Source organism: Natrix helvetica (assembly GCF_964273705.1).
Source record: "Natrix helvetica genome assembly, chromosome: 1".
NCBI lineage: Eukaryota > Metazoa > Chordata > Lepidosauria > Squamata > Natricidae > Natrix > Natrix helvetica.
The window spans coordinates 338,941,939-338,955,992 of NC_138548.1; the positions used below are offsets into that span (position 1 = coordinate 338,941,939).

Here is a 14,054-nt window from a genome sequence, read left to right on the forward strand (position 1 = left end):
AAGGATGTAGCTTTCTCACAGGAACCCTTCTTAAAAGTGAAAGGGGGCACATGGATGTAACTCTGTCAGAAGCAATTGGATAAAGAAGAGTTATTGATGGTGGGCGGGGGGGACAACCTCTTCCTTTCTGGGCCCTGATGGAAAAGGCACCGTTTCCACCCTTTGCATAAACACCTTCCATGCACACAGGAATCCGACAGCTGTGTCCCTCTAAAAAGAGAACAGGACGCCGTGCGATTCCCCATTCGGCCACTGGAGGGCGGACGCCAGAGGTGATTTACCATAGGAGAATGGGAGGGAAGTGACGTCACTGGATCTGACGTCTCTATTTAACCCTTTGAGCTTCGCAGGAGGTTATGGGTTTACGGAAGTCCTGAAGGGAGGCGAACTACAGATGGGCAGAGTAAGTGGCGGTGTGTGTGTGTATATAGAGGAGGGAGGGTCCCGGGGGAATCCTCTGCCCCCCCCCCATAGCCTGGAGGAAGCTCCGAGGTCGGAGAAGGGGGGAGCCTGGAGGGGAAATCTGGAGCAGGGAATAAGAAGATGGTTGCAAGGGAGGAACTGCAGGAGATTCTGCCCGCCTTCTCCTTAGGTGCTGCAGGAGACTAAAATTGGGTTGGATCCCCGGAAGTTCAAAAGAGAACATCAAAAGCAAGTCATTTTTTTTGAATTTCATTTTTTTAAAGTGAACTGTCATGGTTTGTTCACCTATTAGAGTTTGAGTTGCAGGAGTTTAGCACCCACCCTCTCCTAGAAAAATGAAATATCCTGGGAAATATTGAAAAGGCAGAACATATTTCCCTGGATAAGAAATGGGGAAACATGTTTTAGGCAGGAAACAGGCTCACTCTTAATGCACCCACCTTTCTAAGTTGACCATTTAAAAAAAAGCCTGGGCCAGTCTATTTACATAACAAAGACCTCTTCCCTTCAGATCCAGGGTGATGGGATTAAGGCATGGTAGTATTACCCTTTACCCAATTCACCACATGGCATCTGAGAACTCAACCTGGACTCAAAACACAGCCTAGAGAGTTGCCCCTGCAGCGCCCCATGGGAATCTGACAATCAATCAGAATAAGTTTCTGACATGGGAACAGGAAACAGAGAGGTGGGGCTGAACAGAGTATAAAAAAACCCAGTAAGCCCCTTCTTCACTCTCTCTTTTTCTTCACCCAACATCTGAAGCATGTGATCACTTTTTTTCCCCAGGACCTCAAGCCATGTGCTTCTGTACACCATTAAACCATCTTTCCAAGCAGCCTCCATGTTTCCAGGGTCTTTATCCCCACTTGGAGCTGAACACAGAAGAAAAGTTTCTTCCAACAGGGTAAAACCTTCTTTGTAGGTAAATGCAGATCTAGGTTTTTATAAAGCAAGCCCTACTTTGTTGAGGAAAAAAGAAATTGAAGAATGTATCCAAAATGCATTTATTTATTTACACACATTCCTGCACAAGGGCTAAGTGCTCAATGTGTACAATCCTGTACTAGCTCAGAAAAATATATCTTTCCATCAATTGTTCTTCAGGGGTAAAATCCACCATTTTGTGTTTAATCTCATATACAGAAATTGGAAACCATTTGTACCACCTCTCTAGGAGGCAAAAATTGGGAACCATTTATACTGACTCATTTGGAGGCAAAAAATTAGAGAGAAAAGGCTGAAAGACTTGCCTGACTATTGCTACATGAATGGTACTATGAAAACAAAGGTGTTTGGAGATCCATAAGATTCCCTAGACCCATTTGGCATTGCACTACAAGACAGAGAAAGAATGAAAAGCCAATCTTTAGAAAGTGAGGGAATTGGAACAGACCCTCCTGGTGTCCAGCCTGAGAGCGATGGGGAGATCTGGGCAAGAACTGGGCAGAAGATACTGGAGGAGACAACCAGCCTTTCAGAAGTTCAGCCCTGGAAGTTCAGGAGCTTCCAATACAAAGAGAATGAAGGTCCCCGACGACTATGCAGCCGACTCCATTCCTTTTGTAGTCAATGGTTGAAACCAGAAAAGCACACAAAAGCACAGATGCTGGACCTGGTTGTTTTGGAACAGTTCTTGATGCTTCTGCCCCTGAACATTGAGAGCTGGGTACGAGAGTGTGGAGCAGAGACCAGCTCCCAGGCGGTGGCCCTGGTGGAAGGTTATCTCCTGAGCCAGGTGGAGGAGGAGAAGAAGGAGCAGGTTGAGTTGCAGGTGAGAGACCTTCTAATCTAATGCACTAAATCTAACAGTGGGTTTGAATTCTTAACTCATGCCTACCAGAGTTCTTTGGCATTCATTATACATGGAGATACTTCTAATTCTTGAAGAACATTGTTTTTTTTAAATTTGTGATAGTTGTTCCTTTCCTAATTTCCAATCTCATTGATAGTCTTCTGGGGCTTTGGAGGGCTGTTTACAGAAGAAGAATCCATTTGTTGATGTGTATTGTCCATTTATACTTCTTGTTTTTTCCTGCCTCCTTTTCAAGTCCTTCATGGTGGATATCAGAGATCCTGAGGGAAGGATGCATCCATCAAGTTTATCTCCGGAAATCTCTCAGGAGATTCCAAATACGGACACAACCGGAGGTAATCTAAAGCTCTCCCATTCCCCAGAGGGATCTCAACTGTTTCATCTTCTCTATGCCTTCTCTTCTATAGAACTCCCATGTTATGAATTATGCAGTGTAAATTCTGTCTCCCCCATAGGGAAGAATAGAAGGAAGTTGACCCTTCCTGATGGTGGAACTGAAAGAATGGTTGAAACTCCGGTTCAAGTAAGAGGAAATTAATTTCTTAGATTTTTTTTAAAAAAGTTTTATTTTTATTTCTTGTATTCGCAAATATACATTCTCATAAGTACTGTTAATATTTATGTGTTATCTTTTAACATTTATCACAATTCATTTAAAAGTTTAAAAACATAATTGGGGTCGTTTTCCTGCCACCTCATACATCGCTCTTATTTTACAACAACCCTACTTCGTCTTCCGTCTCCTTTCCTTCCAACCTCCCTTCTTCTCTACCTCCTCTTTCTTTCCTTCTCTCCTATCTCTTTTCTTCTTCCTCTCCCTCCCCCACTCCTCCTCTCTTATTCCCCTTCCTACCCTCTCTCCTACTCTTACTACCCCTCCCTTACTTCCGCTCCTTTTCCCTTTCTTCTTTCCCTCCTTTCTCCTCTCCTCTTCCTCTTTCCCTCTTCTTCTTTATAGTGTGTCGTCTGGGTTACTTAATCTGTAATCTTTTTTTCATTTTCTAACCAATCATAATATCGCCCGCATGTCCTGGAGTACATCGATTCCTGTTTATCCTTTATTCTTAGACTTAATCTGTTCATTTCTGCACAATCCAGTATTTTCTTTATTATCTCTCCTTCTGACAGGATATTGTCTGTTTTCCAATTCTGTGCAAATACAATTCTAGCCGCTGTTATTATGTGTATGATCAAATATGTGTCTTCTTTATTACATTTCTCTGGTAGGATACCCAATAAAAATACCTCTGGTCTCAGCTCAATGTAGCATTTTCTCTAACCATGTCTGTATTTTAACTCAAGAACTTCTTGCTTCCCTACAGGTCCATCACATATAATAATATGATCCTGGTAATTGGTGACACTTCCAACATTTGGCTGATTTGTCCTTAAACATTTTTGTTAATCTTTTGGGTGGCATATGCCATCTATAAAACATTTTTCCCAAAAAATTTTATATGCTGTTGCCATTGTTAGTTTATTAGTTCCTTTCCCATAGTTGTTGCCATTTTTCTAATTCAATCGTGTAACCAAATTTTTTTGCCTATGCTATCACTTTACTTCTTCTTCCTCTAATTTAATTCTAAGTAAATAACTATATTTGCATTTGTGTAAACAGTCTATATCAATCCCTTGTTCTTCTAGTTCTTTTTTCTGTTTTAGTTCTCCACTTTCTGATAAAATATCATTGTATCTAAATAATGTTTCTCATATTACTAATATTCGGATGTGTCAAACCTTCCATTGTTGAAAGCCACCTTGGTATTTCCAAGTAGTGTTTTCCTTTCACTTTTTCCCATACTGTTGTTGTAGAGTTATTTTTCATTCAGGACTCAGACAGCCCATGGATAAAAACTGTTCGTCAGCCTGTTTGTGCGGCTGACTATGCTTCTATATCTTCTACCCGATGGTAGGAGAGGAAAGAAGGACTGACCAGGGTGTTAGTCCTCTTTGAGGATTTTCTTCGCTCTCCTAAGGCAGGGAGCCCTAGCCATGTCGGCTAGCCCACAATGTTTTGTGCTGTGCTCCCCACCCTCTGTAAAGTCTTTCTATCTGCAGCTGTCAAGCCAGCATACCACACCGTAATGCAATGAGTGAGGATGTTTTCTATTGTGGACCTGTAGAAGGAAGTCATCAGTTGTGGTTCCACTTTATCTTTTCGCAAGACCCTGAGGAAGTGGAGTCTCTGTTGGGCCTTTCTGGCCACCTAGGTCAGTGATGGCGAACCTTATCATTCTCTTGTGTAAAGATTGGGCCCTTTTTACAATGGCAGGTGTGAGTCCAGTTGCTAAATTCTCCCCTTCTATTAAAGAGGATCCTGGGCACTACAGTCATTAGACAAATGAGGAAGGGAGCGGCTGGCACAGGGAAAAGAAAAGCAGCAAGAAAAGAAGAAAAAGCAGCTTTTTCCCCTCAAGGTGGCTGCTCTGTTCCCCCCCCCTCCCCCGTGCTAGCACAGAGGATCCTGCCTGGTCCCTGCAATCCAAAGGGAAATGAGGAAGAGACCAATCTGCATGAGGGAAAGACAAGTAGCAAGGAAATAAGGAAAAGCAGCTTTTTCCCCCTCAAGGTGGCTCCTCTGTTGCCCTTTTCTCCATTTCAGCACCACTCCATGGAGCCTGCCCCACCCCCCATCGCCCAGGTCCTCGCTTCTCCCAAGCATTTCTTTGCCTATTTAATTTCCCCTCCGTAGCATTTTTCCATCGTGTTTCTTGCCGTTTTGGACAGGAAAACAAAGTTTGTGGGACTAAAAAAAACTCCTTTCAATCAATCAATTCCAACTTTGCGAGATCTCTTCCCCCTCCCCAAGTTGTAATTGATTGAAGTTTTTTTTAGTCCCACAAACTTTGTTTCTCTGCACACGATGGCAAGAAACGCGATGGAGCTGGAAATCAGGTAGGCAAAGAAATGTTTGGGAGAAGCGAGGACCTGGGCGATGGTGGGTGGGGCAACCTCGATGCCCTAGCACTGAAATGGAGAAAAGGGCAACAGCAGCCACGTTGAATGAAAGAAGCCTCTTTTCTTCTTTCCTTACTAGCAGGGGGGAGGGGGGAACACAGCAGGCAGCACGGGGGGAAAGACAAGCGGCAAGAAAAGAGGCTTCTTTCACTCGTGCTGGCAGCTCTCTCCCTGTGGATTCAAGCGATCGGGCAGGATCCTTTTTAGTAGCAGGGGGGAGGGGGAAACAGAACAGCCAGCAGGAGTGAAAGAAGCCTCTTTCCTTGCCACTTGTCTTTCCCCGTTCCGGCAGCTCTCTTTGCATTGGGCTGTTTTTCGCCCTTTGGAGGCTTCAGGAAATCCTCCGGAGATTAAAAAAAACTATCGAAAATCAGCTGGCCAGCGGGTGCATGCGCACTGGAGCTGACAGGGCAATGCCTCGCGTGCCCTCAGAAATGGCTCCGCGTGCCGCCTGTGGCACGCGTGCCATAGGTTCGCCATCACGGACCTAGGTTATATTGATTTTCAGGCAATAGACTCCTAAGAATTAAAAGGAGGAAACTGGCTCCATACAGCCCCCCTCAATGTAAAGTGGGGCAGATTCCTCTCTCTTCTTCCGTTAGTCTAACACCATCTCCTTTGTCTTGCTGATATTCAGGCTCAGGTTGTTTTGTAAGCACCATGTGGATAGTTTTTGAACACCCCCCTTCCCTGTATGCTGTGTCATCTCCACCAAGGAAATGGAGTTTGGCTTCCCAGCATGCACTTGGTTTCAGAGTGCAGGCTAATTGGTAAATGGGTGGAGTCGGCTCCAAAATAATATACTTGGGGACTGTTTGTCTGTCCGGCCACTTGATGGGGCAAGAGAGCAACAACAGTATAAACTTATATGTTGTGGCATGACACTACCCAAAACATTTCTTCAATCCGAACCTTTTCTCAATAGAGGTGGAGATAGCATCCATTCATGGGATGACATTGTCCGCCTTCTGATTGGACTGAGTCTGATTAAAGATAGTTAAGACACTCCCCTTGTTGCTAGCCTTACCCAGCTTTTCGACTCAGTCCACTTCTCAGGATGGTCGTGTCATCGCATATTGATAATTGGTTTTATTATAGATTGGAAAAAAAATATTGCATTGCTTCTCTTTTAATTACTATTGACTGGATTGAGAGTAACACTGTGTGCTTCCTGGGACTGTCAGTTGGGCCAGAGAGAAAGGGCCTGCCCCCATTGCTCGCCCTGTGGGACATCTACCTGTCCAGAGAAGACTGACAGGGCGGGAGAGAGTAGCGCTCTTGTCTGACCACTAAAGAGGCTTAGATCCCCACTTCTTACCTAGCTGGCTGAGACTATCGTTTCTGCCTCCAGCGAAAGCCGTTTCCCTCAGTCGGAGCCTTTGACAGCTTGCTGAAAATGCCTCAGCTGAGGCGTTTTGTGTCATCGCGCCCTTTTCAGCTTGGAAAGCCACAGCGGCGCCTGAAAAGTGTTCCCAGCAAAGCGGAGAGGCGGTGAGACAGTGTGCTGTTGCCAGGGAGGTTTGCAGAGCCCGCCAGCAGTCAGAGGATCGTCGCGCAGCTTCTGTTATCAGTCCTTTGATCCCTTGTGGTCGGGCTTGCTGGCGGCGATCGCGGAGCAGCTTTGGGAGCAGCATGCAGCCAAATGAGTTTTAAGGGCAGATTTGATTGATTCCAGCCTCCTCCTGGCCACGTTTTCCAGCCTTTGAGCTGCCTGCTAGGACTGCCAGCTCCCGTTACTGCAGCCTCTCAGGGGACCGTTAAAAAGGGCACGAGACACCATTTTGTGTCTGTCAGGGCAATTTCAAGATGGTGGAGGCTGCTTCTTCAATAGCTGTCATAAGTCCAGGCACAGTGTCACCCGATCAGGGGCGCCTGATTGCGTTGGAGCCCTCCACCTCCCAGCCTTGGGCGCAAGAGGGCAGAAAAGTCAACTGGCCAGACTTCTAAAGATAAAAAGTCTCCTAAGTCAGGTTCCAGGTCTGAGAAGGGGAAGGATAAGGCACCTGATAAGCATGGCTCTAAATCCACAACTCACAGCCTACCTCCTCTTTGTCAAAATAATAATAATAATAAATTTGAATTTATTAGCCGCTCCCTTTCCAGGCAGGACTCGGGGCGGCGTACAGTGGGCATATAGAACATAGAAACATGTATACAAACACATAAACATACAAAAATACAGAGACACACATGCACGGAGGAGGTAACCAATTACAACATTTAGACAGTTAAAATCCCCATTAAAATACCCAATTGTAAAAAACCCAATGTACAATTAAAATTTAGAATTTAAAAAGACAGTCAGGAGGAGTGAGAAAAAAAAAAAATTACGGTTGAGCCAGGCCAGATAATTGAAAGAGGTGGGTCTTCAGCTGTACACGGAAGGAGCGGAGATCGGAAGTGATCCTGATGTCACGGGGGAGGTCATTCCACAGGGCTGGGCCCATCACAGAGAAGGCTCTGCTCCTGGGTGTCGCCCCCCGACACTGTTTGGTGGACGGCACCCGGAGAAGTCCCTCTCTGTGTGAACGAATTGGTCGTAGGGATGTGTGGGGCAGGATGCGATCCTGCATGTAACTAGGCCCTGTGCCATGAGGATCAGGTGTCCCAAGCCAGCAATAGGTCCTTCCTACTATCCCCAATTAGATTGGACCAGGAACCTGGCCCCTTCAGCCCACTGTTTCCAATCAATACTTCGGGCTCAGGCCCTGACCTCCAAGGACACATTGCAAGATGTCCAGATGAGAAATGTGGGCAGCAGGCATGTTGAAGCTACATTTACTCCTACAGCTGCGGGGCTTCGCCCAGATATGCAACTGACCCCTCCTGGCTTTGGCCGGTATTCAGGACATTATTGCATCTGCCGTTACCCAAGGCATAGCTGCGGGCCTACAACAGGGGTCTGGGGTAGCCCCACCAGTGACTACTGTGGTTAACCCGAATACAGTGCTGGCCCCAGCATTGCAGAGACCCTTGTCTCCGGCTAGGTCTAACTGTAGCCAATCTCCTGTCTCAGAGGACGGAGAGATTAAAGACGCTGAATTTTCTAGAGATGAGGCAGTTCCAGAAAAAGCCTCATTCTCTGGGGTGTTCCAGCCGGCCCACTTCAAGACCCTGCTGACCAAGGCCAAAGCTTCAGCCACCTTTGGGGCACAACTGGCTGCTCCGGGGCCTACCATAGCCTCTACTTCAGCGGATTCCTTTTTTGTAGAACAAACGGTGGAAATGGAAACTGTTCCTGCTCCAAAACTGTTTCTGGACGTGGTGCAACGCCAGTGGGCTTACCCAACATCTGACCCTACACCATCTTCTATAGACAAAAAAATTTATGATATGGCCAATGAACTGGGGCAGCTTCTGCAAGTTCCGACGATCAACGCCCCAATGGCGGCTCTTTACAAGGCAACCACCATGCCAGGATCGTAGGAGGAGGTCCTCAAGCCTCTTCTGGCTCCAACAGCTCCAGCAAAGAATTCCAGCAACTGATTCGAGGGCGCATCAGGATATGAATAAGATCGTGGCGGCTGTCCAATTCACGGCAGAATTGAATTCACCAAGGTGCTGGTAGCATTGGCAGCACATCTGAGGGCTTTGCCCGGGTATGTCCAATGCTACCTCAATGACATGTTGTTACAATCCAGGACACTTATCTGGAGCAAGGCAGGACTTAGAAGTAATAATACGCACTTTGGAGACCCATGGGTTCTCCATAAACAGGGACAGCAGACATCTTGAACACACCACCCTGATCTTGCACCTGGGGGCGTGAATTGATTCCGTCTCCAGGCAGGTTTTCCTCTCACAGGATGGACAAGAGACTATTAAGCTACTGGTTGGGGAGGTATTGAGTCAGCACAGGGTCTCCTTAGCCACCTTATCCTGCTTGCTAGGGAAAATAGTGTTGGCTATCAACATCGTGCCTTAGGCACGCCTACACACTAGGGACCTACAGTGATTTCTCTTACGCTTTCAGAAGGCACGCAGGAGTACATCACTGGTGAAGGTCACCATTCCCGAGCACATCCTCCACTCCCTCCGCTGGTGGAGGTTGATGGCCATCACCAGGGGCTACACCTTCAGAGTCATTCACAGGGTGACGATTACCACGGTCTCCAGCCTTTACAGCTGGGAGGCCCATCTGCAAGCGCAGATGGCCCAGGGACGGTGGGACCAGGTGGACAGGACTCACAACATAAACTGGTTGGAACTCAGAGCCATCCACCTAGCTCTCCAGAGGTTTCTGGGCCCCATTGCAGACCAACATGTGTTCGTCTTGACGAACAATGTGGCCACCAAAGCCCATGTGAACCTTCAAGGTGGCACAAAGTCCAAGACACTCATGAAGGAAGCCAAGGAACTGGGCCTCTGGGTAGAGAGGCACTTGGCATTGTTGAGAGCAGAACACATTTCAGGGGTGGAGAATGTTTGGGCTGATTGGCTCAGCCGAGCCAAGGTGGACCACATGGAATGGTGCCTCCATCCTCATCTGTTCCAACCGTGACCAGGGGGGGCTTTTACCAGGTTCGCCTGGTATGTAAGTTGCGCCCCTTCCTGGATCGGGATGCTCTGTGCACAGTCACTCATGCCTCGTCCTTTCTCGCCTGGACTACTGCAATGCTCTCTACATGGGGCTGCCCTTGAAAAGCACCCAGAGGTTTCAGCTGGTCCAGAATGCGGCCGCGCGGGTTGTCATGGGGGTACCTAGGTGTTCCCATGTTACACCCCTTTTAGGCGGCCTGCACTGGTTGCCGGTTGTTTTCCGGGTGCGATTCAAGGTATTAATTATGACCTTTAACACGCTCCATGGCTTAGGCCCAGGGTACCTGCGAGACCACCTACTGCCACCAGTAGCGTCCCACCGTCCATACGATCCCACAGAGTTGGCCTCCTCAGGATGCCATCGGCCAGACAGTGTCAGCTGGTGACCCCCAGGGGGAGACCCTTCTCTGTGGGAGCACCTTCCCTCTGGAATGAGCTGCCCCTGGAGCTTCGCATAATCCCCGACCTCCGGTCCTTGCGACGCGCCCTAAAAAGTTGGCTTTTCCAGCAAGCCGGCCTGGCCTGTTAATTTTAACTTATTTTTTAAATGTATTGTTCTATAAATTCGATTTGTTTTTTTGGATATATATTTAATTTCTTTTTAACTTTTCAGGATGTGTGTTTTTTAATGTTGTACGCCGCCCTGAGTCCTTTGGGAGAAGGGCAGCATATAAATCCAATAAAAACAAACAAAACAAACTAATATCAGCTCGCTTTGGCTCGCGAGTTGTGGACCTGTTCGCACCCCAGACAACACCCAGCTCCCCCACTTCTATGTGAGGTTTCGGACACAAGGCCCAGAGGGGATAGATGCTGTCAGGTGTCGGTGGCCCCCAGGCCTTCTTTATGCATTTCCCCCACTGCCCCTAATTCCTCAGGCGTTATGCAAGGTGATCACCGAAAGGGCACAGGTGAATCTGGTGGTCCCTCATTGGCCGTGCAAGCCGTGGTTCGCCGACTTACAGACTTTGTCAGTGGCCAGACCCTGGAGGATCCCTCAGGCTGAGGGTTTCCTCACCAGGGGTCACTGGAGCATCCGGACCCTCAGTGGCTCCAGTTGACTGCCTGGCGCTTGAGGAGGAATCTCTGAGGGAGGACAATTTTTCCTCCAGGGTCATTGCCACGATCCAGACCTTCAGGAGGTGATCCATGGTCCGCATCTATGATGCTACATGGCGTAAATTCTGTCAATGGTGTGAGACCAAGACCGGTTGTCTACAACTGCTTCTGTACCCCAGGTATTGGAATTTCTCCAAGTTGGGCTGGAGAAAGATTTGTAACCTAGCATGTTGAGGCGGCAGGTAGCAGTTCTGGCCACTATTCTGACTTGGGAAGACGGGGGGACAACCCTTGTCCCATCACCCGACTGTGAGGAAGTTCCTAAAGGGTGCAGTCAATTTGAGACGACCGGTGGTTCACCGCTACCCCATGTGGGATTTGCCAAAGGTTTTGTCGGCTCTAACAGAGGGGGGTGGCTTTGAACCTCCCTGCTCTGTGGAACTGCAGCTCCTCACGTGGAAAGTTGCCTTCCTGGTGGCTATCACCCCCGCCAGGAAGATTTAAGAGCTGCAGGTTCTGTCAGTGAGGGAGGATCTTTGTACCTTCCACACCGACAGAGTGCTCCTACGGGTAAACCCTTCGTTTATACCCAAGGTTTCCTCCTGGTTCCATCGGGCACAAGTGGTCGTTTTGCCCAACTTCTGCCCCTCACCTAACCATCCCTTGGGGAGAAGGTGGCACAAGCTGGATGTGCAACGTGCCCTTAAAACTTACTTCCAACTTAAGGAGGTCGGAAATGCTGTTTGTGTTGTTTCAGCCTGCAACTCTAGTCCGGAAGGTGTCTGCCTCAACCATCAACAAGTGGCTGCGCAGCTGCATAGCTAGGGCATATAGTTCACAACATGAGCCAGTGCCTCGAGGCATAATTGCTCACTCTACGAGAAGTGCAGCTACTATGGCAGCCTGGGCTATACAAGCGTCTCTAGATGAGATCTGCAGAGCAGCCACCTGGGCTTCACATTCCCCGTTCATTACCAACTATAAAATTGATAAATTTGCATCTGCGGAGGCGGCTTTCGGCAGCAGGGTCTTACAAGCGGTCCGTTTGGCCGCACCTGTTTCTGATCAGTCTCACTCCCTCCCATCGTCGGGACAATAGGGGTTGGGTATGTCCCATGCATAGATACTATCTCCACCTATATTGAGAAAGGGCGTTGGTACTTACCTGATACGCCTCTTCTAATTGGGTGGAGATAGCATCCATCCCCTCCCTAATATACGACTGATCTGTTTTATGCACTGTTCCTTGGTATCAAGGGGTAGTAGATCTTATGATGGGTTATATTTCAGGTTCTTTGTTGTCAAGTACTGTTTGCTGATATTTGATTGATTATGAGTTATGGTTTACTAAAGTTATTGAGTGATGACACGTTGAGTCTGTTTAAGTTCTTCTTTGCTGAAAAGCTGGGTAAGGCTCGCAACAAGGGGTGTGTCTTAACTATCTTTAATCAGACTCAGTCCAATCAGAAGGCAGACAATGTCAACCCATGCATCGATGCTATCTCCACACTATTACATGGCGTGTATCAAGTAAGTACCAACGCTCTTTCTCTGTCTATTTTCTCACATAAACCCTGGAATGCTACTTAGCAGAGCCATTTACCTTAGTGCATACTTTGTTTGGGAATTTATAAATCATAGGATCTTTTTCTAAACTTCCTCCTGGGCCTTCTGTGTACTCTCTTTTCCCATCAGGAGGGCCTCGTCTCCTTCGAGGAGGTGGCTGTGTATTTCTCCGAGGAGGACTGGTCTCAGCTGGATCCTGACCAAAAAGCTCTGCATTGGGAAGTCATGATGGAAAATTACAGGAACGTGGCCTCTCTTGGTAAGGGTGTTTCCTACTCTGCAGACAGAGAATTTAGGAAGACTTTTTGTAGTTGGATACCTCTGGCTGTTTCTCATTTTAAAAATCTCAAATTGATGTCATCTCTGGGGAGGAAGCAGGTAGAAACATGCCATTCTCCTGCTCCTAGGAAGGAAATAGATCCATGACATTTTCTTTAGATGCATCCTGTCCCATTGCACATCTGATGTGTTTTCTATTTCTATTTAAAGAAGTCAGTGGCAAAGTCATTCCTTGTCTTGATGTAATGTTAAACTCCATCACAGATTTCAGCTTTTTTTGGCCCATATAATTCCATATCAGTCCTGTGAAGCTGTGATGGCGCAGTGGTTAGAATGCAGTACTGCAGGCTACTTCTGCTGACTGCTGGCTGCCTGCAATTTGGCAGTTCAAATCCCACCAGGCTCAAGGTTGATTCAGCCTTCCATCCTTCTGAGGTCAGAAAATGAGGACCCAGTTTGTTGGGAGCAATATGCTGACTCTGAAAACCGCTTAGAGGACTGTAAAGCACTATGAAGCGATATATGTGTCTTAAGTTCTTTTGCTATGAGGCCTTGTTGTTCAAGTAAGTGGGTTAAATAGTTCTGTTTTATTTCTATCCTGCGCCTTAGAATTAGGGGTGAAATGGTGACGGTTTCTCATTGCAAACATGCAGCTTAAGCTTAATAGAAGAACATTCGTTTTTCCCCTCCTTCAATCATCTGATTTTTGGAAAATTATGATCCTGGGGGATTTCAATCTGACTTCCATTGGCGAGACATCCGAGTCAGCTCGGGAGTTCATGGCTTCCATGACGGCTATGGACCTAACTCAGTTAATTCAAGACCCCACCCATAACAGGGGACACACGCTCGACCTGATTTTTGTCTCTGGGCAGTGAATGAATGATCTAGATTTAGGGGATATTTCTATTCAACCCTTGTCATGGCCTGATCATTTCCTCATCAGGCTTGACTTCCATACTGCTACCCCTCGCCGCAGGGAGGTGGAACTAACTAGATGGATCCGCCCCAGGTGCCTGATGGACCCTGAAAGGTTCCTGATGGAGCTTGGGATTTTTCCTGAATCCCTTGTTCACAACTCGACCGAAGCCCTAATGGAAGCCTGGGATAGGGCAGCCATGGGGCCTTGGATCGCGTTGTGCCTTTGCGGCCTCTGACCCGGTGTCAATCCCGGGTGGCTTCCTGGTTTACCGAGGAACTCCGGGAGATGAAACGCCGGAAAAGACGCCTAGAGACTGGTTGGAGGGCCAGCCGGTCCGAATCTGATCGAACACTAGTAAGAATTCATATTAAATCCTACTTAGTGGCGATAAAAGCGGCAAAATGGCAACATTTTTCCGCTCTTATCACGTCCACAGATAACTGCTCAGCCGCCCTATTTAGGGTGACCTGTTCCTTACTTAACCAAGGAACT

At 47.4% G+C, this 14,054-nt stretch overlaps 1 protein-coding gene across 5 annotated transcripts in view; it reads left to right on the plus strand.

Moving 5' to 3' along the window:
- The first annotated feature begins 320 nt into the window (after positions 1-320).
- LOC309383858 (zinc finger protein 446-like) overlaps positions 321-14,054 on the plus strand; it is a 30,761-nt gene continuing 17,027 nt past the window's right edge. The window contains exons 1-6 of one of the 5 annotated variants that reach the window (XM_081936827.1): positions 323-403; positions 1,213-1,348; positions 1,570-2,197; positions 2,475-2,574; positions 2,695-2,762; positions 12,491-12,620. In XM_081936827.1, the coding sequence (XP_081792953.1) occupies positions 1,778-2,197; positions 2,475-2,574; positions 2,695-2,762; positions 12,491-12,620 (718 nt within the window). In that variant the 5' untranslated portion in view covers positions 323-403; positions 1,213-1,348; positions 1,570-1,777. Of the gene's footprint in view, positions 404-1,212; positions 1,349-1,530; positions 2,198-2,474; positions 2,575-2,694; positions 2,763-12,490; positions 12,621-14,054 lie in introns of all 5 variants that reach the window. The other 4 variants (XM_081936828.1, XM_081936829.1, XM_081936830.1 and 1 more) reach the window with 4 other exon arrangements.